This window comes from Pinus tabuliformis, chromosome 2_1 (assembly GCF_031772625.1).
Source record: "Pinus tabuliformis cultivar Carrire ecotype Pingquan chromosome 2_1, CPIR1, whole genome shotgun sequence".
Taxonomy (NCBI): domain Eukaryota; kingdom Viridiplantae; phylum Streptophyta; class Pinopsida; order Pinales; family Pinaceae; genus Pinus; species Pinus tabuliformis.
This window is the reverse complement of record NC_142299.1, coordinates 490,706,535-490,730,232: the sequence shown is the minus strand read 5'-3', so window position 1 is coordinate 490,730,232 and position 23,698 is coordinate 490,706,535. Positions and strand designations below refer to the sequence as shown.

The window sequence follows — 23,698 nt, the reverse complement described above, 5'->3', positions numbered from 1 at the left end:
CTTCGTCAGATTCTGCAAGATGTAGAGGACTTCATCGGTGCGCCAAGAAACAATAAGTGGAAGCGAAAACAACCATATAGATATCAGGCATTAGTAGCTCAGGATGGAGAGCTAGCTAGTTTCAAGGAGGCAGCTCAACATTAGGTTTGGCTAGATGCGATGGTAGAGGAATACAACTCTAATGGTAAATGATGTCTGGGAGGTGGTGCCAAGACCTCACGACAAATTAGTGGTAGGTTCAAGATGGATCTACAAGGTCAAATACGCTGCAAACGACAATGTTGAGAAATACAAGGCAAGGTTTGTGGCTAAGGGGTAAGGGATTGACTATGAGGAGACCTTCGCCCTGGTAGGCAGGTATACATCAATTAGGAGCATGATATCTCTTGTAGCCCAGATGGGATGGGAGATCCATCAGATGGATGTCAAAACGACATTTCTGAACGGGGTAATAGAAGAGGAGGTATACATTAAACAACCAGAGGGCTTTGAAACTCATGAGAAGAGGTCTCATGTATGCAGATTGAAGGAAGCCTTGTATGGGCTGAAACCAATGTTTTAAGACTCCGACTCCGACCCCGACTTCGACCCCGACTCGGCCGAGGATCGACTCCGACTCCGACTCCGAAACGGTAATGACTCGGCCGGCTCGATTTCAATGACTCGGTCGTTGTAAAAAATACATTAAATATTTTTTTTTTATAAAAAAACATAATTTTAAAGATTTTAAACATAATTTTAAAGATTTTCATTCATGTTTCCAAACACACAGCATTATAATATAGATGGAAGACAACATATGATCAAAGTAGGCTCATGAACCAATCCATTATATCAAAATGGTACCCAATGGCAATACATAGTCAACTGTCATACATGATCGAAGACTCAAAACAAAAAACACATAACCAAGGAGGCTAGAAATGGCCTTTACAACAAAAGTAAACTGTGACGGTGACCAGACTCCAGTACTAGTACTACAGTACTACTGGGCCACTGGCTAGTAGCTACTGTCGGAGGAGCCAAGATCATGTCGATCAATCTCTGGATCATCATCATTAGAGTCAGACAGGGGGCCCCATGGCTCCTCCTCATCATCATCATCCCCAACTGCAACTGTAGAAGTGGTACCACTAGCAGGCTGTGCAACTGCAGCAGATGCAAGCTGAGATATAGTAGATATGCGACTGTGCTTCTGTCGTGGCTGAGCAGAGGAAGCACCTAGTACCTACAACTGGAGTCCTTGCTGGCTGTGAGACTGAGGCTGGTGGATTGGGATCTGCATTCAACTGAATAGGCTGAAGTTGAACAACATGTTCAAGTTCAACTGATGTCTCCAGATCTAAATCTAAATCAAGATCCTCATCAGGATCAAACTCTGCCGGACAACTCTCCACTACCCAATCTGATGTTGGATCAATGTCTTCCAACACAATGGGATCTGAATTAGGTCTTTTGTTCAGCAAATGGTTTCGTCTGAGCCGAAGGTTGTATTGGACAAAAACTAGATCATTTAACCGTTTTTGATCCAAACGGTTTCTCTTCTTTTTGTGAATCCTCTCAAAGACAGCCCAATTGCTCTCACACCCAGATGCACTGCAAGTTTGACTCAAAATACGAATTGCAAACCTTTGCAATTCAGGACAGTGGCCACCAAAGGCCTCCCACCATTGTGCTGCAAAAAACATAGGAGTGTAATGAGTTAGCTCAACAAAATTACAAATTATATCTAACTTTCAAATTATAAACGATTTAACAAACTTTAAAAAAAAAGTAAAACTATTAAGAATTTGAAAATTGAAATTTTTGTTTACCTGGCTCATCTGCTTCTCTTGCAATCTTTGCTAGGTTCTTCCCAAAGGTACCTGTTGCATTGCTGAAGATATTGGCCTGTCGGTGTATCTCCAGCTGATCAGACTCCAATGGGATCATGCGTTCAATGCAATCAACCAGTCCTTCTCTGACCTCCCCCCTCAAAGCTCCTGACTCCTTAGCTTTATAATGATACCGTGGGTTCAAAAAATACCCAGCTGCATGTATAGGACGATGGAGTTGATTGTTCCATCTTTCATCAATGATTGCCCAAATGGGCCCATACTTCGCCACTCTATCCTTGTATATTGTCTTTATTTGCTCCTTTGCTTGATCCATAGCCTCATAAATGAAGCCCATAGCCAACCTTTTCCCATCCACCAACCGCAACACCTTAATTAGTGGCTCAGCAAGCTTCACAATCTCTGCTGCCTTTCTCCAAAAAGTTTCTTCATGGACTTTTCTTTTCAATTCTTTGCCTTCTGGTTTGTTAGACCAATTGCTTTGATTCCATTCATCACTGGAAAACATCTTTTGCAAGTTTCTATGTTGGGAAAGCATAGATTGCAATGTCAAAAAATGTGTAGCAAATCTAGTGATGGCAGACCTAATAATATCCTTGCCCCCAGCGTGTTTCCTCATGAGGCTCAAAACCAATGTATGTACTATGATTGTAGATAAATTTTGTTATGCTTTTGGCATGATCTATAGTGTTTTTGACCCAATCTAATTTTCCAATATCCTCAAGCATGAGGTCTATGCAATGTGCAGCGCATGGGGTCCAAAAGATGGTCTTGTGTTTTTCCTCTAACAGTTTACCAGCAAGAACATAGTTAGAGGCATTATCTGTGATGATTTGAACAACATTAGCCACCCCCACCTTCTCAACAACCTGATCCAATAGCTGAAACAACAAGTGGCCATCTTTTATCTTATTAGATGCATCAACTGATTTTAAAAACATGGTTCCCTATGGGTAGAAGACAAGAAAGTTTATGATGGTAAGGTTTCTTTGATCAGTCCATCCATCTGACATGATGGTACACCCTGTTCTTGCCCATGAGTCCCTGAACTCTTGCAAATACTCATTAATGGATTGAATTTCTTTCTGCAAACGAAACCCCCTTAGCTCATGCATAGTAGGGCCTTTGAAGCCTTTTCCAGCAGCATGTATGGCATCAAACATAGGCTCATAATATGGTGAACGAGCAGCATTAAAGGGGATATCAACATCATACCACCATCTAGCTATGTAATCACAAGCAGTCTCCCTCAATTCTTTCTTCCAATGGTCATCTAAAGTGGGTTGCATTTGAGTTTTACTAACTTCAGGACCATGTGCATCTGATGGAGAGGAGGGAGTGCAATAACTTTTGATAGTCACATCACCCTTTTTCAAATTCATTCTACCCTTTCCCTTATCTTGAACAGAACCAAAAGAGGGAGGAACATATCGGAAAGGGTTGGATGCCTCAGTTTGAGGGATAGAGGAAGAACCCTCAAAATCATAGTGGGGGTTGGTAGCCATCATTTTGTAGAAATTTCTGTTTTCCTACCCCGGTTTTCAGTTTCTCCTTATTTCTCCCATGTAGTTAAATGCCCATTCCCATAACCATACATTTAACAGACTGAAAAAAAAAATATTGCCGAAAACACAAATTCTGGAAATTTTTCAGAATGCTGGAAATTGCAGAATTAAAAATCAGCAATCAAAAACAGCCATTAAAACACATTTAAACACTGAGATTTTTGGTCAATGTGACCCTGGAAAAACCCCCTACAACCCTTGGGGAAAACCAGTTTGAGAGCTCTTCTTTATTTCTAAAAATTGCCTTTTTACAGTGAGAATTATTCAGCAAAAAATCAGCAAGCAAATTTACAACTTATCTCCTTTCCCGTGCCTCACAGCAATCTGGAAATTACAGCAAACAGGACAACAATAAATGCTGTACGACCTCCGTTTTGTGTGCAGACAAATCAACAAACTGCTCCTCGATTTTTGTGCAAAAATCTGCCTTTCACTATGTGCTGAATCAGCTGTACAAATCTGCTCAACTGCTGCCTTGGAATGTGTGCCAAGCTGCTGTCTCCTTCTCCTCCCTGCTCAGAAATCTCTCTTGCTCTCTTGCTCTCCTTCTCCCAACCTGCTCATGAAAAAATGAATGACCTTTTCCTCCTTTAATATAACTCCAAGTGACTTTTGGGTGATCCAAGTGACTTTTGGGTGATCTCTAAATCCAATGGCTGAAATAGATTTAGATCAATGGTTGAGATTAAATGCTCATTTAAATCTCACTTTCTATTTTTTAATTCACCCCACTTTAATAAAGACCCACTTAGTCATTTATTTCCAAAGTCACTTTTCCTTTCTAATTTTTCATTTACTTTAAAATTAGACTTAGTAACTTTATCACTTAAAGTCACTTTTAAATTAGATTTAACTTTATAAAATTATAAAGTCACTTTAGGAGAAAAATTAAATTCTTTTAGACACTTTTCCCTAGGCCAAAGATCAAAGCCTAAGGGAACCACCTGTCCTCCGGTACCAAATTTCATCACTCCCTCTTACCGAGGAAGGTGTTCCTCACCACACCCATCTTGTCTCTGAAGTAGACATGCTTGCCCCGTGGTAAGGCTTTGGTAAGGATATCTGCAACCTGCTCATTAGTGGAAATATACTCAAGCTTCATAGCTCCCTTCTGAACATAGTCTCTGATGAAATGATATCTGATCCCGATATGTTTTGACCTGTCATGAAATACTGGATTCTCCGTGAGTTTAATGCAACTCTGATTATCACAGTAAATCACTGAAGGTCTCAACGGCTGACCAAATAAGCCAAACAACATCTTGCGAAGCCAGATAGCCTCACAACTAGCTAGACTGGCTGCCATATACTCTGCTTTCGCTGAACTCAGTGCTACTGACTGCTGCTTCCGGCTGAACCATGACACTACTGCTGAACCCAACCCAAAACAACACCCTGAAGTGCTCTTCCTATCAGAAGCACAACCTGCCCAATCAGAATCAGTGTACCCTGCCAATCTCACTCCATCTCCCTGCCTGTAGTCCAGACCATAATCCACTGTCCCCTGCAAGTACCGCAAAATGTGTTTTGCAGCCACCCAGTGAACCTTCCTAGGCTCACACATAAACTGACTCATCGTGTTGACTGCAAAACAGATATCTGGTCTAGTGTTGACCAAATACATCAAGGAACCAATCAGCTGCCTGTACAATGTGGGATCCACCAACTCGGAATCCGAAGCATGAAGCTTCTTCCAGTTGGTGATCATCGGTGTCAACATGGGTCTACAATCCTCCATGTGGAATCTGCTAAGGATGTCCACAATATACTTCCCCTGCCCCAGGAAGAAATGCCCCTCCTCCTGCCACACCTCCAAACCCAAAAAGTAATGCATCAAGCCGATGTCCTTCATCTCAAACTCCGCCGCAAGATCTCTCTTGCAGTGCTCTATGAGTCTCTCTGCACCTGTAATGATCAAGTCATCCACATACAACACCAGAATGAGAGGCTCCTCACCAATCACAATAAAGTAAAGGTTCGGATCTGCCTCACTCTTTGTGAAACCCATCCCCTGCAAGTATGCATCTATCCTAGAGTACCAAGCTCTGGGAGCTTGCTTCAGGCCATAAAGGGCCTTCTTCAATTTGCACACATGGGACTCCTTCCCATGCACCTCAAAGCCCTGTGGCTGCTCAATGTACACCTCCTCCTGTATGAAGCCATTGAGAAATGCGGTCTTCACATCCATCTGGTGGATCTTCCAACCCATCTCTGCTGCTATCGATATAATGGAGCGGATCGAAGTATATCGAGCCACGGGAGCGAAGGTCTCCTCATAATCAACTCCCTCTACCTGGGAGAACCCTCTAGCCACAAACCTCGCTTTGAATTTCTCAATGCTGCCATCTGCAGCATGCTTTAACTTGTAAAGCCATCTGGAAGTAACCACGGATTTGCCCTCAGGCCTCGGCACCACCTCCCAAACATCATTCTTCATGATAGAAGAATACTCCTCCTGCATGGCCTCTCTCCAGACCTGCTGGCTAGCTGCCTCCTCATAGCTAGAAGGCTCAGAGTCAAGGATGCTGGTAACCATCGCCATATAACTACAAAACCTCTCAGGTGGTCTACTCTCTCTGACCGGCCTCTTCGGCTCAGCAACAGATGTGGCATCTCTCAAGGTGTCCTGAAGCCACTTGGGATTCCTCTTACCTGAGCATGCTTCTCCCATAGGAGAATGAAACTCCTCCTCCTCATCACCATCAGTAGCCTGAACTCCTGACTGTCTGTCTGCTGTCCTCCTGCCTGCACCTGAACCTGTAGAAGCTGAGGTACCGTGTGAACTGTCCATCAGTGGACTCCCTAGTGAACTGCTCTGTGAACTGCTCTGCATGCTGCCCGGAGCACCACCCCTCTGGCTCGGCGAGCCACTGCTCACTGATGGACCTGACATCCTCATAGATGTACCTCCGGATCCTCCTGATCCCTGCCCACTGGATCCCTGTGACTGAATCAACTGCTGCTGAGGGTCTCGCTGATCCAGATACTCTAACTTCCGTGACCTCCTAAAGGCCCTGTCCTCCTCGAACTTCACATCCTGTCTGACAACAACCCTCCTCTGTGCAGGGATGTAAATCCGAAAGGCCTTTGAGGTCTCACTGTAGCCCACAAAGATAGCCTTCTCTGCGGTGGGCTCTAGTTTGGTCCTCTTCTCCTTGGGTATATAGGAGTATGTAATGCATCTAAAGATATGAAGATGACCAAGATCAGGCTTCTTCCCAGAGAAAGCCTCCTCCGGAGTCATGTGCCCCAAGGCACGATGCAGACTCCTGTTCTGCAAGTAAACAACTGTGTTGCAGGCTTCTGCCCACAAGAACAATGGCAACCCCTGATCATGTAACATGGCTTTGACAGCCCCTATGATGGATCTATTCTTCCTCTCTGCAACCCCGTTCTGCTGGGGGTTGTAAGGAACAGTGAACTCCCTCCTAATGCCTGCCTCCGCACAATAGTCAACAAACTCTCCAAGGGTGTACTCTCCTCCATTGTCCGACCTCAAGGACTTGATCTTTCGACCTGTCTGAGTCTCCACAAGAGCTCTGAACTCCTGAAACCGCTTGAAGACCTCACTCTTGGTCTTCAAAAAATAAATCCAGGTCCTCCTGGAGTGATCATCAATGAATAAAACATAATACTCATATCCACTCAAGGAAACATGAGACATCCGATCGCTCACATCGGAATGAATCAAATCAAGTATCCCCGTCGCTCTGCTGTCACTGCTGGGAAAAGGGGATTTGGCAAATTTGCCCATCGCACAACCTCTGCAAGTATCAAAGTGATCATTACTGAAATCTGACACACCTGTAGTGATCTCCCGCAATGTCCTCAAGGCTCCATGATACATATGTCCCATCCTGCGGTGCCAAATCTCACACAGCTCAGAACTGCTAGCTCTGCTGTCGGTACTACTGCTCAATGCCAAAAGGGGCTGAAATGCAAACTTGTACACCTTTGCATGGCGTACACCTATCACTCTAGCTGAATCAGCTGGAGCGCCCCTGGGATACATCAACACCTGTCCTCCCCTGAACAGTACCTCATATCCTCTGTCCTCCAAAGCTGAGACGGATATGAGGTTCTTCCTCATCCCTGGCACATAAAGAACCTCTGACACCTTCAAGGGAGGTTTGGACTCCCTCTGAAATGTCACTGTCCCCACCCCGACTGCTCTAACAACTCTGTCATCACCGAGTACTACCTCAATATCAGTACCACTCTCTGAAAGCTCTGAGAAGTACTCACGGACTCCTGTCATGTGACGTGAAGCCCCACTGTCCACATACCAGATACCTGTAGATGCTCCGCTAATCGAGGGAAAAGCATGCTCCCTCTGAACTTGTGTGGCAGGTGATCCTGCACTAGAGGACTCACATGTAGTGAACGCAAACTCTCGGTCAAAACGACCAGCAAAGTCCTCAATCTCTGCTGAAGCTGCCACGTCCTGGTTCTTCCCCTTCTTCTTCTTCTTCTCCGGACACACAACTGCATAGTGTCCCATCTTTTGACAATTCCAACACTTCACCTTGGAATAGTCCTTCTGTGTGTTCCCCTGTTTACCTTTACCTTTGCCTTTGCCCCCACCACCGCTTGTGGAAGCCTGCTTCTTCCCTTTGCCTTTCTTGCCTCCTGCCACCAGTGCTACGTCCTCATCCTGCTCAACTGGCTTGGTTGCCCCAAGCTGTTCTTTCCTGATCTCTGTCTGAATACAATCATCCCAAAACCTCTCCCATGTGGGAAGGGTCTCACGTGCACAAACCCCATCAGCAAAGTTCAACCATGAACGGGGGAGGCCATTCACTGCAATACGCACCAACTCAGTGGATGGAATGGCCTCTCCAATCGCTGCCAACTCATCTCTCACATTGGTAATCTTTGTGAGATATCCAGCTGCACTATCATTCCCCATCTTAATGTTCTTCAGCTTCTCCTTCAGGACCATCTTCCGGTTCTCATTGGTACTCTGGTAGAGATTGGACAATGCTGTCCACATCTCATGGGCATTGCTCTTTCCTCTCACATGAGGAATGCAATGGTCTTTGATTCCGTCTAGAATCAGCCTCTTATCCTTATTGTTTTTCTTTTTATACTCAGCCAACTGAGTAACATCAGTGGGCACAACAACAGGGTTCTGTGCGGTATGCACCATGATATCCCAGACTTCTGCCTCCTCAAAGATACTCTGCATTCTCTCCTTCAAACGCTGTAATTTATATGCCCATCCAGCCTATCCTCCACCCTCAATCCCAATGACATCCTGTTGTCCTAGAACTGAAAAAATAGCACTGCTGTAGTAAAGATAAAACTGCTGTTTATGAAAAAATCAGCTTGCTGGAATTTTCTGAGTGAAAAATCAGCAACTGTAATTTTTCCTTTTGCTGTCCCAAACTGCCCTTCAGCACTCAAGCTCTGCTACCATGTAGAAATTTCTGTTTTCCTACCCCGGTTTTCAGTTTCTCCTTATTTCTCCCATGTAGTTAAATGCCCATTCCCATAACCATACATTTAACAGACTGAAAAAAATAAATATTGCTGAAAACACAAATTCTGGAAATTTTTCAGAATGCTAGAAATTGCAGAATTAAAAATCAGCAATCAAAAACAGCCATTAAAACACATTTAAACACTGAGATTTTTGGTCAATGTGACCCTGGAAAAACCCCCTACAACTCTTGGGGAAAACCAGTTTGAGAGCTCTTCTTTATTTATGAAAATTGCCTTTTTACAGTGAGAATTATTCAGCAAAAAATCAGCAAACAAATTTACAACTTATCTCCTTTCCCGTGCCTCACAGCAATCTGGAAATTACAGCAAACAGGACAGCAATAAATGCTGTACGGCCTCCGTTTTGTGTGCAGACAAATCAGCAAACTGCTCCTCGATTTTTGTGCAAAAATCTGCCGTTCACTATGTGTTGAATCCGCTGTACAAATCTGCTCAACTGCTGCCTTGGAATGTGTGCCAAGCTGTTGTCTCCTTCTCCTCCCTGCTCAGAAATCTCTCTTGCTCTCTTGCTCTCCTTCTCCCAATCTGCTCATGAAAGAATGAATGACCTTTTCCTCCTTTAATATAACTCCAAGTGACTTTTGGGTGATCCAAGTGACTTTTGGGTGATCTCTAAATCCAATGGCTGAAATAGATTTAGATCAATGGTTGAGATTAAATGCTCATTTAAATCTCACTTTCTATTTTTTAATTCACCCCACTTTAATAAAGACCCACTTAGTCATTTATTTCCAAAGTCACTTTTCCTTTCTAATTTTTCATTTACTTTAAAATTAGACTTAGTAACTTTATCACTTAAAGTCACTTTTAAATTAGATTTAACTTTATAAAATTATAAAGTCACTTTAGGAGAAAAATTAAATTCTTTTGGACACTTTTCCCTAGGCCAAAGATCAAAGCCTAAGGGAACCACCTGTCCTCCGGTACCAAATTTCAACACATTTTTTGTATCTCCCTCTTCCTCCCAATTTCAGCCTGTATGTCTTTTTGCCTAGCCTTATCTTCTTTAAATTTTTCAAAGCTGGCCAACAAATTCTTTCTAATCTCCCAATTTCTGGTGAGGTACATGGGGTAATTTGGCCTCTAATCCCTGCCAAGTGTTGTTTCAGCCTATGAATGCCCCCAGGACCTTCCTTAATTTTCCTATGGCAAAATTTGCATTGCATTTGACTATCAACCATTTCAACATATGCCCAAGCAGGATCTCTTGCTCTAGGTGCCATTTTTTGACTAGGAAATGAAAGCATACAATTTGAAAATGAAAAAAAAACATTGATTCAATGTTCATTTATTTGACAAAAAACACTCTTTAAGCTTTCTAGATATGCACCTAAAATTTACTAAGCAAAAACAGATTTATAGAGGTGGAAAAAAATACCTCCAGGCACAAACTGCCTCCTCAAGCTTGCTCCAAGAATTAGCTCCTCAATGCTGCTCCAAATGGCTGCCCAAGAAGCTCCTCACTCCAGCTACAATGCTCCTCCAAGACTCCTCACTGCTGCTCCAAAACAAGCTCAAGAACTGCTCACTAACTCTCAAAGAAGACTCTCACTCAAATGCATAAGACTGCTGTGAGTGAATGAGAGCACTTGGGTGTGTTAAATAGGGTTTGGGAGGGGGAAATGGACCCCAAAAATCATTTAGCATATTCATATAACTGTTTGGGGTCCAAACCAAACAAAAAACAATTAAAAAATCCATTAAAAAAATATATTTTTTGCTGTTTACGTGTGCCTGGGCCGTTCCTTTGTGACTCGGCCGAGTCATATCGGAAACGGCCAGGTTGGCTGAGTCACCCATGACTCGGCCGAGTCATGGGTGACTCGGCCAACCAGACCATTTCCATGGCCGGTCCACTCTCCTTGCTGGTGAAACGGATCAACCAGGCCGTTTCGGTTTCGAAACGGCCGTTTCTTAAAACAGGGGCTGAAACAGGCATCGAGAGCATGGTATGGTTGAATAGATGGTTGCTTGCAGAAGATTTGGTTTGTCAAGAATGACGCAGATCCGAATCTCTACTATCTGGTTGTAGAGAACGAGTTGTTAATCTTAGTATTATATGTGCATGATCTCTTTCTGACAGGATCATCCAGACTCATTGGGGATTGAAAGAAGAATCTAGCCACAAAATTTGATATGAAGGATTTGGGACGAATGCACTACTTCCTAGGGTTGGAAGTTTGGCAACGGAGGGGAGAAATCTTCCTTGGGCAAGGTAGGTATGCTATAGAAATCTTGAAAAGATTGGGGATGGAGGACTATAGACCTATGGCTACGCCAATGATCACCAATTGGAAGAAGATTGATGCATCAAAAGACAAGGATGTTGATCCCAACCTATAAAGGCAGCTCATAGGGTTCTTGATGTATTTGGTCAATACCAGGCCAGAGATTTGCTACTCTATCAACACCCTTAGTTAGTTCATGGTGGAATCGAAGAGGGCACACTGGGCAACAACCACACGTCTTTAGGTATTTACACGGAACAGTCGATTATGGACTCTTGTACACCAAGAGTAAGGATACCAGATTGAGTGGATTTACTGATGCAGATTGGGCAGGAAGTTTAGTGGATCAGAAAAGTACCTCTGGGTACCGTTTCAACATTGGATCAGGAATGACCTCCTGGTGCAGTAGGAAACATAAGTCCGTGGCTCTAAGGTCATCTGAGGCAGAATATATGGCGGCAAGCACAACTTCGTGTGAGGCCATATGGCTTAGAAAATTGCTTGTGAACCTATTCAAAAGGAATATGGAGGCGAGCAGGATCATGCGTGATAATTAGAGTTGCATCAAGCTCTTTGAGAATCCAACGTTTCATGATAGGTCAAAGCATATTGATATCCGACGTCACTTTGTCAGGGACTATGTACAATGAATAATATTGATATCCGGTGTCACTTTGTCAGGGACTGTGTCCAACGAGGAGCTGTACAGTTGAGCTACACTCCTACATGAGAATAGGTGGCGGAGATCCTCACCAAGGCCCTTGGAAGGACAAAATTTGACTACTTTAGGGAAAAGATGGGGATGGTAAAGAACCCGTTTCAGTAGCAGAAATGGGAGTGATAACTGCAAGGATGTAGAGGGAGTTGCGTGCGGATGCAGCGTTGGTAGAAAGGACCAACAATAACACGGATGCAGAGGGAGTTGTCGTACAGATGCAACAGTGGCAGTAGCGGAGCCATGGGCAGCAGTACAAGATGCAATAGTGCAGAGGATGTTGGGCAGGGAGGCTTAGCATCAACATAGGGACCGATGACGAATGATTAGGGTGATACTCAGTGAGGAGTATTACTAGAGCACATTCCTCGCTAGGAGGGAGTGTTGATTTGGGGTAGCATCGGATGTGCGCTAACCACGAAAATTGGTGGAGAGGCTAAGGTACATGAGATCTCCAATACCCAGAAAGAGTTTGGACAGATTCTAAACAGTTTGGGAGATATTAAAATAATTAATATTTTTAATGGTGTCCTTAAGTCTAAACTTAGGGACTTAATCTCGGGCGTTGATTTGTGAACGAGAAAAGTATAAGAGGAGGCTCGAGGGCCACTTGGAGAACACATTGAGGGAGACCAGTTAGTTCAATTTCTGAAGCGGGGTTAGTTGAGAAATTGAACCAGTGGTCTGGTGAGCAGTCAGAAGGCAGCAAGTACGAAGCAGAGAGGCGGGATCAGCCACTGGAGATCAGCACTGAGGCAGGAGAGGCTGACTCAGAGATAGCAGAAGACTGCTTAGTCACTTGTTGGGCCTACGTGAGTGATGAAGAGAGGCCCCAGGGCTGACGCAGTCAAGCAGGGGCTGACGCAGAGGGTATGAGTGCCACGCAGAGGTCAGCCGAGCTGACGCTGGGATTGGGAGAAGTGCTGGAGAACTATTTCTCTCTGTGGGTATGCCAGTTTGGCACTTTGTTGTACAAAAGTATTGCTGAATAATAAAATCCTCTCTTGTTGCATCGATTTTCCCACATTGGGTTTTTTTGGGTACTGTTGTCCAAAATATTTGTGTCAATGCGTTAATGCTTGTGCATATGTTTGTTTTTGTATTACATTGTGATATCTGCAACAATATTTATTTTAATGTTTATTGAAGTAATTTCATAAATAACTTATTGTGGAATAAGTAGGAAAAATAAATTAGTTGCTACAGTGATAGTATTTTCACAGAGGCAATGTGCATTGGAGATGCAACTTTTGCCACAATACTTTCACAAGCACATATTTTCGTGTGAAAGGCCATTTGTTGGCTTTACTAGGTTGTGGAGTTGGAGCTTGTAAAGCTGTTCCTTTATAGAAGAAGGAAGAACTAGAAAAAGAGTTCACTGTTGGTATGGAAAATGTGGCTGCAAAATCAAGAAAAACCAAGAATGATGACCCCCTTCCATTTCTGAGGAAAGACACCACCAAATTTCCATTTGAGAGTTCTATTGGGAGACAAGCATCGAAAAGAAAGACAATTTCACTTGGTTGAATGGACAAAATTTTTCAAAAAGAGAAACGGGAAGACCTTGATCTCACCATTGCCTTATTTTTCTATCAAAACTTCATATCCTTTAATGTTGCACGCTCACCTCTATTTATTGAGATGTGTCGAGCTCTAACTCACGGGTCTCCATCATGGTATGTGCCTCCTGGTTCAAAGAAGCTTAGAACCACATTGTTGTTGAAGGCAAAAAAAGAGGTGCAAAAAATGCTTGAGCCTATTAAAGCATCATGGTCAACATTTGGGGTTAGCATTGTTTCTGATGGATGCATAGATCCAGCACGACACCCACTCATCAACTTCATGGTGTCTTCCTTGAATGGTCCAGTTTTCTTGAAAGCAGTGGATACACTTGGAGAATACAAGGATGCACAATTTATGGGTGAGTTATTTATTAAAGTTATTGAAGATGTAGGTGTTGATTCTTGTGTGCAAATCATTACAGATAATGCACCTGTTTGCAAGGCTGCTGGCATGATTGTGGAAGCTAAATATCCACAAGTGTTTTGGACACCTTGCATTGTCCATTCATTGAACTTAGCAATGAAATCCATTGCTTCTGATGTGCTTTGAATTGGTAACATTATTGAGGGTACACGACATATCCGTAACTTTGTGCAAAATCATACAAATGCCCTCACTATCTACAAGGAGTACAACAATCTATCATTGTTGAAGATTGCTGATACACGGTTTGCCTCTTCATTCATCATGTTGAAGAGGTTGAGGGAGGTTAAGACCGCTCTTGGGGCCATGGTTATTTTTCAGTTTTGGTCTTTTTGGAGAAAGACAGATCAAGTAGCCTCTAAAGGAGTGAAGAATACAATGCTAGATGATGCTTGGTGGGAGAGGGTAGATCTAATTATTCAGATCATGGACCCTATTATTTCTTTGCTTCGATTTGCAGATACAGACAAACCCATCGTAGGAGAGGTTTATGAGGGATGGGATTCCGTGATTGAGTCTGTGAGGAGCATTATTCTACAGAGTGAGTGCCTTGAGTATGAGACATCACCAGAGGCCTGCTGTGGTACTATACAGGATATTCTTGTTAGTAGATGGGACAAGAATTGCACACCTTTACATTGTTTGGCTCACTTATTGAACTCAAAATACTACAGCCATGAGTGGCTGAATGGTGGACCTCCCCGCAAATTCCCTCCTCACATGGATGGTGAAATCTCACAGGGGAGGAAAGATGCATTCAGGCGGGTTTTTCAGGATAGAGCATTGCTTGATGAGGTGGAGGATGCCTTTGCAGAGTTTTCCACTGGCACTGGTCGATTTGCAGGATATGATGTGATTAGAGACAGAGGGGCTAAGAAGCTCTATTCTTGGTGGGAAAATCATGGGGCAACAAGCCCTCCTCTTTAGCAGTTAGCCATGAGGCTCCCCTCTCAGGTGACTTCATCCTCTTGTTGCAAGAGGAATTGGAGCACATATGGGAATTTGTATAGTGTGAAGAAGAGCAGGCTTGAGCAGTCCAGGGCAAAGACAACAGTGTATGTGCACACCAACCTTTGTCTTATTTACAGGTAGAGGGAAGTGTTGTTGAAGGGAAAGACAAAGATGTGGGATGTCTTTCCTAATGATATGGGTCTGGACAACAATGTTGATTTTGCTTTGACCAAGATGGATCTCAATGATCTTGTGCTAGAGCCTGTTAGATTTGATGACAGTGATATTGTGGAGGGGTCATCCTCCACACCAACAGATGCAGAGATGACTATGGATACAGGGGAGGAGGAGGATGTAGAGGAGAACAGTGGTGACCATGATGAGGAGGACATTGATGTTGATTTTGATGATGACTATGAGGATCAGTGTTGCACACATCGCGATCGGGATTTAATCGGCGCCGGGAAAAAAGCGGAAAAAAGCGGGAAAAAATCGTTTGGCACAAAAATATTCATTTTTTTTCAATTTTTTTCAATTTTTTTAATATCTAAACCATCTACAACATAAAATAAATACATTGACACATAAATATGATAAAAAAACTAATATATAAGATGTTTAATATCATTTCTAGCGCTAAAATCACACATAACATTGAATCATGTCCTGAATAGTAAGTCCTGAGTCCCAAGTCCAACTCAGCCTCTGGCGATTTTAACATAAAAATCGCGATTTTTTCGATAAAAATCGTTATAAAAAAAGTGGCGATTTTTATGTATAAAAATCGCGATTTGAATCGGCTAAATGAAAAAATCGCGCTTTTACGATAAAATCGCGATTTTATCGCGATTTTAACAACACTGATGAGGATTGAAGACTCATCAGTCATGGGCTACCTACTGCCTTGAGGTTTGTATATCTGTAGTGGTTTTATATTTTCTATTTCTATTCGCCATTGGCATTGCACTACCTATGTAACACATTTTGATTTGATGACTTAATGCGAAAACTACAGTTGTCAGTGTCTTTATCTTACTATGTTGTCTTTCTCCTATTGGATCATTGATGAACTGAATATGTGTTATGATTTATCATTTATGAATTTAGAATTTATGATTCATTGATTTATCATTTATGATTTATGTGACAGTGACATGTATTTGAATTTTGTATGTACTATGCATGCTATAATGTTACTAACTTACTTTGTAATCAATAAAACTAACATCTAATATCTATGTTTGAAATCAATGAATTTGTATAATTAATGAGAATTTGTGTAAAAAATATCTAATTATTATATATATATATATATATATATATATATATAATAAAATAATATATAACGAATCCTACGTGTCTTGTTCCGGGGGGTCAACGTGTTCGAATCCAACACTAGAATCCCCGTATCCTACAAATCCCGAATCCCCGTGTCAGGTTACTTAGGCAAACAGTTCCTTCTTTATGGTTTAATCAACAAGTAGCTATACATGAAAAATTTCAACCATTAATTCTTCAACAAGAGCAGTAAATAAAGATCACAGTAGATAATGAACAATGAGAGACAGGAGACACCAAGATTAGACTCACAGCTAGGGCAAAACCCACAAGAGGAAAACCCAAAATTTCTCGTTTGCCTCCTTAGTCTGTTTAAGGGAAGTAAGGAGAGGGAAAGAGGTGAGGTGGATTAACAAAAAATATAGTACTACTAACAAGGAGTGTGAGGATTACACTAATGCTGACATGGTGACAAAAACTGATCGTGTTTTCTTATAGTAGCAGGGTGTCCGGGAGGGGAAAAACAGAGGAAGGTTTGCTTGACATGGATGGTCTAGAGGAATTCAGGAATTCTATGTTTACAATGGTGATGACAACTTGATGGAGCACCTAGATGAATTCGAAATATGTGGAGGAGAAGAGCATCTAGCAATCATAATTTTGAAAATTGTTATAATATTATTTCGTTTTTGCAAACATATTTTTGATAATATTTTTAACCAAGTTTTGATATTTGTTATCCAGTGAGGATTGAGGAGTTAAAATAAAAATGGTATTTCATGTGAAGGAAAGGTGTTGTGGTTACACTCAATATGTTGTTAGGAATCCTCATGTTAAGAGGGCCATAATAATTGTTAATGACCTATATTAACTATAGGTTAATTAGAGATATAATTAGATAAATTATTACATGCTGTATCAGTGGATGTTAATCTTCATCATCATAAAAGAAAGCCTTGTTGTATTTGATAGCAATGAAATATTACTTTCTCCTTTTATCTGTCTCTCATGCTTGTGCATTGCTAAATACCAACATTTCTCCCCTCACCTTATTTTGGATGCCATGATTTCAACACACCAACAAGATTGCAATGTGTAAAAATCAAAGAGAAATGAACCTGATGCCCAAGCGGAAGACAGGAGAATGCAACAAATACTTAAGCAGAAAGCAGGGAAATGATGTGAGAGGAAACCCATAGTGTTTCATTTATATCTATTTTCTTGGGGCAGGGGTCTTTGAATATGGCCTTATGGCATTGCATGGGCATGTGGACTGTGACATTTTATGTACTTGAACAGGCAAAAATATCTAAGAGACTGACAATACCGGGTCAACTATGACATGTAGGTTGTTGATGTTATTAGTTTGGACAGGTGATTCTGGATAGGCTGTGTCTAGCATGCAGAAGATGGCAGATTGCCTCTTTAGGTGCTTGCTTGAGAGGGGTAAGTAATTATTATGATTTATTTCCTTAGTTCAACTTAGGAAAAGTACATTAATTATTCAATTAGTTAATGTTGACTATTAAGCCAAGTTTCAAAGGATAATTAATTAAATTATTTAAGTGACTTACATGTAACCTCTACTGTTGATCTCAAGCGAGGCTTAGGTTTTAATCCCAGCCATTGATCACTTAGGATATTAGGGTTAGGGATTTGGCTTTATGAAAAGATAAAATAAGCCTAATGGAGAGGTGAAAGACACATTGTGATTGAGAGTTATTTTCTCAAGGAGTGAGATGTTCAACGACCGAAGAGAAGGTAAAAGTGTGCAGCAAGGGTTATCTGAAAGAGAAATTTGTGGAGGCCAAGACTTTGGAGAGAGAGGTCGAGACTTGGGAGAGAGAGGCTGAGTTTTTTGTGCAGGCCGAGATTGTGACGAGAGGTCAAGCTCCATGTGGATGAAGGGAGCCTAGTTTTCCTAGTGTGCAGGCCGTCCTGGTGGAGGCCGATTTTTGCAAGTGGAAACTGAGATTTGCTAGGGCTGAATTTTCTAGGAGGGCTGAATTTCCAGAGGTCAAATTTCTCTAGAGGCCAAAAATCCAGTGGGCCAAAATCCAGGTTCGTTTGCTGTAATTTCTATATATTTTCTGTGGGCCAACGCCTGAATTTTCTAGATTTAATAAAGTGAAGGAAGATTTGTTGGACAGAAATTTCTGTTGTTCCTGTGGTTGATTTTTCTATTTTATTTTTGCTGCGATTAGTTTCAGAAAGTTAAAAATACCAGTGTTTATTTTCCAGCAGTTTTCAGAATTTTATTTGAGTAAAATAATTTCTGGGTATAAGATAATTGTGGAAGAAAAATAAATCAGATTCTGGTATTAAAATTAACATAGGTGTCAATTTAAAGTTTAAACATCATATACTTGTTGGCTGCCATAGAATACTCAATATTTAAGGCAAGTTTTACCTTGGGTTTGTTCTATGATGGTGCATTAGCTAGAGAATTTTAGTTGGAAAATCGGAATATATCCATGAGTTCGTAGGAGGAAAATATAGCATTAATTACAGAAGAGAACTCAGAAAATTGAGCATATGAGCTTCAGTGCTGCTTTACATGCAGGTAAACCTTTGTTTTTGATTTATTTTTAGCAGTATAGTTTGTTCCTGCTTGTGTTATATTTTCTCTAGTAGATATTCAGGTTCTAGTCGATTTTTAGTGATCTATATGATTGCAGCTTTCTTTTATTTCCCAGCTTTTAGATAAAGATAAGATATTATATAAATGTCCAACAAGTGACCACATTTTTTTTAAGATAAGATAATTATATTAATGCCCGACGAATGACTCCTATTTGTTTGTAAGTTATATGGTGACGTATTGAGTTTTGGAGACTTTATGTTCTTTTGGTGTCGTGGATAATGAAGTTGACTCTATTCCAATTTAAGCCTTTATCTTTTTCATGGTTGATCTCATCTATGTTTAGAGTATGCTGCTTGGGATGTTAATCTATTAATCTGCTTTGTGTATTGAAGTATGAACATAATGACCTGATATTTGAACTGCTTTGTTAACAATTCAGGAGAAGCTTTACAATCCATCATGGGACATGGTGAAAAACTTTCTGCCATGATTCGACTCAGGGAACTGCATAATGCATCTGCCCAGGCTAGGCCACAAAGCAGGCTTGAGTCTCTAAACACTGATTTACAGCACAGTGAAATTAGTGGCTCTCTTTGGGATCTTGTCCAGATAGTTGGTGAGAAAGCTCGTCGGAATAATGTAATGCTGATGGATAGAGAGAAAGCAGAAGTGTTTTACAGTCGAGTTTCTGAGTTGGAGGAGTTATTTTCCTGTGTTAACCAACATCTAACTTATGTAGTAGGAAGGGAGCTGCCACTTCGGTTACAAATAGAACGACTTCGTGAAATCTCAATTGCTTGCACAAGTGTAGTACGCACTGCTATTTTCTATAGAGATATCCAATACTCTTGGTATCCATCTCCTGAAGGTCTAACACCTTGGTATTGCCAACTGACAGTACGGTCTGGAATTTGGAAGCTAGGATCGCTTATCCTAGAATTAAAAATGGAAGCAGATGTTTCAGAACCTTCAATGAAATCAGTTTTAGCTTCTCAGCTGGAGGAGGTTACTGATATTTTACTGGAAGCATATGCTGGTGCAATTACTGCTAAAGTTGAACGAGAGGAAGAATATCGTGGTTTGCAAGCAGAGTATTGGAGCAGACGTGATAATCTCCTTAATGCGTTATATTTACATCTCAAGGATGTTGCAGAAGCTGCAGCTCAGGTCAGTGATATTTCAATATCTAGTAATGTGTTTTCTGATAGTTGATGTCATTGGTATTGCACTTGCTTTATGCACTAGTTCATTAATTCGTATTGAGTTTTTGGTATTGTCATCTATTTTGTTTCTGTTTTCATGCTGAATATTTGTGTGATTTTATATGAGGAAAAGATGCCCCAAGAATTGATATCTAAACTTGATTATATTTGATTACCAGAATTCTAATGGGCCACATTCAATCCCTTTGTTAAATTATTATGATTCAAGAGAAGAGTGTTTGCATCTTTTCCCAGTCCTTGTTGACACTGTTGTTGATCAAAAGGTCCCTACAGAGATGGATTTAGGTTTTGATCTTTACAAAGGCCCTAGAAGATCTATCTTATTTCAATGCTTGGGGGTGATAATAGATATTGATGATGAGGATGCCAATATAGGCAATGACTTTATTGATATGTAGGTATTTGTTGTACCATGATATTTTTTTTTGATGCTAGAGGCCATCTAAAGCCTCTTTGTTGATGTATTTTTGGTTCATAGATTTATTGCGCTAAGTGCATATTTTGATTATATGCACTGTTGCTATATGAATGAGAACTTTTGCATATTTGTATATAAATGTATTGGACTCGTGTATGTATATATATATGATTTTCTTTAAAATTACAATATTTTATGTATTTTTTGGTCGACCAGAATTATGGTCTGGTTTTTTTCTGGTTTCAGACTGGTTTCTGGTTTGGGGGTTGGCTTGTTTGATGATCGGTTTGGTTTTGATAACATTTGGTGAAGATGTTGATCAATTATAAGCTTACACTTATTTTGGTCTCAAAGGCTTTGAGTTACTACTACATGTCTCAACCTTATCATCTTAAAAATAATTTTCACTTAACAGGTACCGGTAAAAAATATTTTTCAATAGGGGCATAAACTAGTCATCTTGAATTGAAGCCTTATAGCACTAGAATCTATTGCTGGCAATTGGAACTTCAGTAGCTTATACATGATTGGTTGCAAAACTTTTGTGCAACACGACTCGAGTATTACTGTCTAAAAGCAGTTATGATTGGATGCTGTCTTTCATCTTGACTATGACGAACATATGTATTAGTTCTCGCTCGTGTTTCAAGGTTTAACCCTTTTTCACATACACTAACAATTATCGTTAGAAGACTCTCTGCCTTTATGCTAGTAATCCTCAAAGAGTTCCGTGTAATTACCACCTTAAAGGGTGTAAATCATTTTTTTGTTTTTTGTTATATGTTTGTGGTATTTTTGGTGAAGACAGTATCCTAGTAGAAGTGTTCGAGCTACTTCTTATTAGATGCCTAGTAAATTTTGGGATCTATTTTTTAGTTCAACCATAATGTTTTTTTATTATTATTAATTACAGTTGATTTGACCTATAAAGCATTTGGAAGAAATCAACAAACAAGGTAAACATACCGAACATTGAGGAATCAATGGAGGGTGTATAAAAATTTAAGAAGAATATTGAGTTTATACATACAAGTTTTGATAACCAAGATTCCAAATCCAATTTCAGATGGAATGAAAAAACGAGGATGATGATCAAGGGAGAATACTAGATGGGATGTCATAATAAGTAAATTAATTATGTGATAACCATTAAAAATTATTTACAAACCCAACCACTTTCATCTAGAAGTCCCTAGCCTAATTTTACCCCACCCCATGGACCTAATGAAAAGACTAATTTTTCATATGACAAAGCATTGTTGCTAGTTAGGACATTTTGATAAGATAAAAATTGCAGTGACAAAATTTTATGGGAATTCAAAATGTGATTAATCTGGTTGATGAAAGTGGGGTGTTTTTATTACCTTCATTGGAGTTGAAGTCTCTAATTGACATACTGGTTCTTGCAAAATTTAGGTGGGGCTAAGTGCAACTCTCGAGTGACTTTGGTGTAATAGACGCTTCTCATTCTTGTCTTCTTAGTTGAAGAATATTTGTGTGGCGTGAAAGGGTGTTTTCATCTAGTGTTAAATCTAAGATAGAGTAGTTGCTACTTGCTCATGTTGATTAGAAGCTTCAACAAAAAACAAAAAAAGAATTAATGGGAAGAATACCCGTAGAGGCTGAGGGTGGATAAATAATGTTGAAAGATAGTTTGCACTATACCATATTGAATATGTTGATGAAAAAATCAAAATAACATTGATATATTCGAAGGACCTATGTACAATTGGTTTATGTGGTGGGATATTCTAGACAACCAACATCTTCTTGTATTGCGATACATTTAAGAAGCACATTTGGGTGAAACTTTGTTGGCTACAACATAAAGGAACAATGAAATACTACAGCTATGAATTGGAAGTACTCAAAACTTGTGGACTAGGGCTAACATTAGATCAATTAAATCAAACATATGTTGTTGGTCTTAAGAAGAATATAAAAACTAAGACCAAGATGCATAAAATAAATCCCATTGGAAAGGAAAGACATAAGGATAAGCATGATGAAAGCAAGCCTACAAGTCATTGACAAAGTTCGGTTAAATGAATAAAGTTTTAGAAGTTAACATCAAAGCTTAGGTTCACCAAATGAACTAAGCTCTAACTATATGCCTCCTCACTTATAGTAGTATCCTACATTCATAGAGAAGGAACCCAAGTGTCTTGAATGTTGACAAAAATGGTCCACTAATCATAAAGGCAAAACCAAGAAACTATACTATTCCAAGGGTAATAAAACAAATGAAAAAGATTGAAAACGTTTAGAAGATTCCATCATTGATTTAGATAGTGAAGGTGATTAAAATGTGGGAGTGAACTTAGATGTGGAAAAGGAATAATCTACTAGATTATATTGATAGTTGTAATTGACATTTCTCAACTAAGGATGCTTGCTTATTAGAGGATTTCACTGGGGTTGAAGTCTCTAATTAACATACTCGTTCTTGCAAAAGTTAGGTGGGGCTAGGTGCAACTCTCAAGTGACTTTGGTGTAATAGGTACTTCCCATTCTTGGCTTCTTAGTTGAAGAAGATTTGTGTGGCGTGGAAGGGTGTTTTGAATCTTTGATCTAGTGTTAAATTTGACATAGAGTAGTCGCTACTTGCTCATGTTGATTAGAAGCTTCAGTACAAAGCAAAAAAGAATTGGTGGGAAAGATACCCATAAAGGATCAGGGTGGACAAATAATGTTGAAAGATAGTTTGTGCTATACCATATTCAATATGTTGATGAAAAAATCAAAATAACATTGATATATTCGAAGGACCTATGTACAATTGGTTTATGTGGTGGGATATTCTAGACAACCAACATCTTCTTGTATTGCGATGCATTTAAGAAGCACATTTTCATGAAACTTTGTTGGCTACAACATAAAGGAACAATGAAATACTATACCTATGAATGGGAAGTACTCAAAACTTGTGGACTAGGGCTAACATTAGTTCAATTAAATCAAACATATGTTGTTGGTCTTAAGAAGAATATAAAAACTAAGATCAAGATGCATAAAATAAATCCCATTGGAAAGGAAATACATAAGGAAGCTTAGGTTCACCAAATGAATTAAGCTCTAACTATATGCCTCCTCACTTAGACAATCCTACATTCATAGAGAAGGAACCGAAGTGTCTTGAATTTTTACAAAAATGGTCAGCTAATCATAAAAGCAAAACCAAGAAACTATACTATTCCAAGGGTAATAAAATACATGAAAAAGATTCAAAACGTTTAGAAGATTCTGCCATTGATTTAGATAGTGAAGGTGATTAAAATGTGGGTGTTATATAAAAATTAATTATCCTTGTAATTATTAGTTAAATGAAGGCAAAGGGCATGATCAAAGATCATGCCCATTCACTAAGGAGGCAATATTTAAGCCAGGGGCCTCCCACAATTGTACCATCA

The 23,698-nt window shown here is 40.2% G+C and overlaps 1 protein-coding gene across 3 annotated transcripts in view; it reads left to right on the top strand.

Moving 5' to 3' along the window:
• Window positions 1–23,698, top strand: part of LOC149201067 (nuclear pore complex protein NUP133-like) — a 215,915-nt gene that overhangs the window by 104,655 nt on the left and 87,562 nt on the right. For all 3 annotated transcript variants that reach the window (XM_089402852.1, XM_089402853.1, XM_089402854.1), the window contains exon 4: window positions 19,087–19,814. In XM_089402852.1, the coding sequence (XP_089258978.1) occupies window positions 19,087–19,814 (728 nt within the window). The remainder of the gene's footprint in view (window positions 1–19,086; window positions 19,815–23,698) is intronic.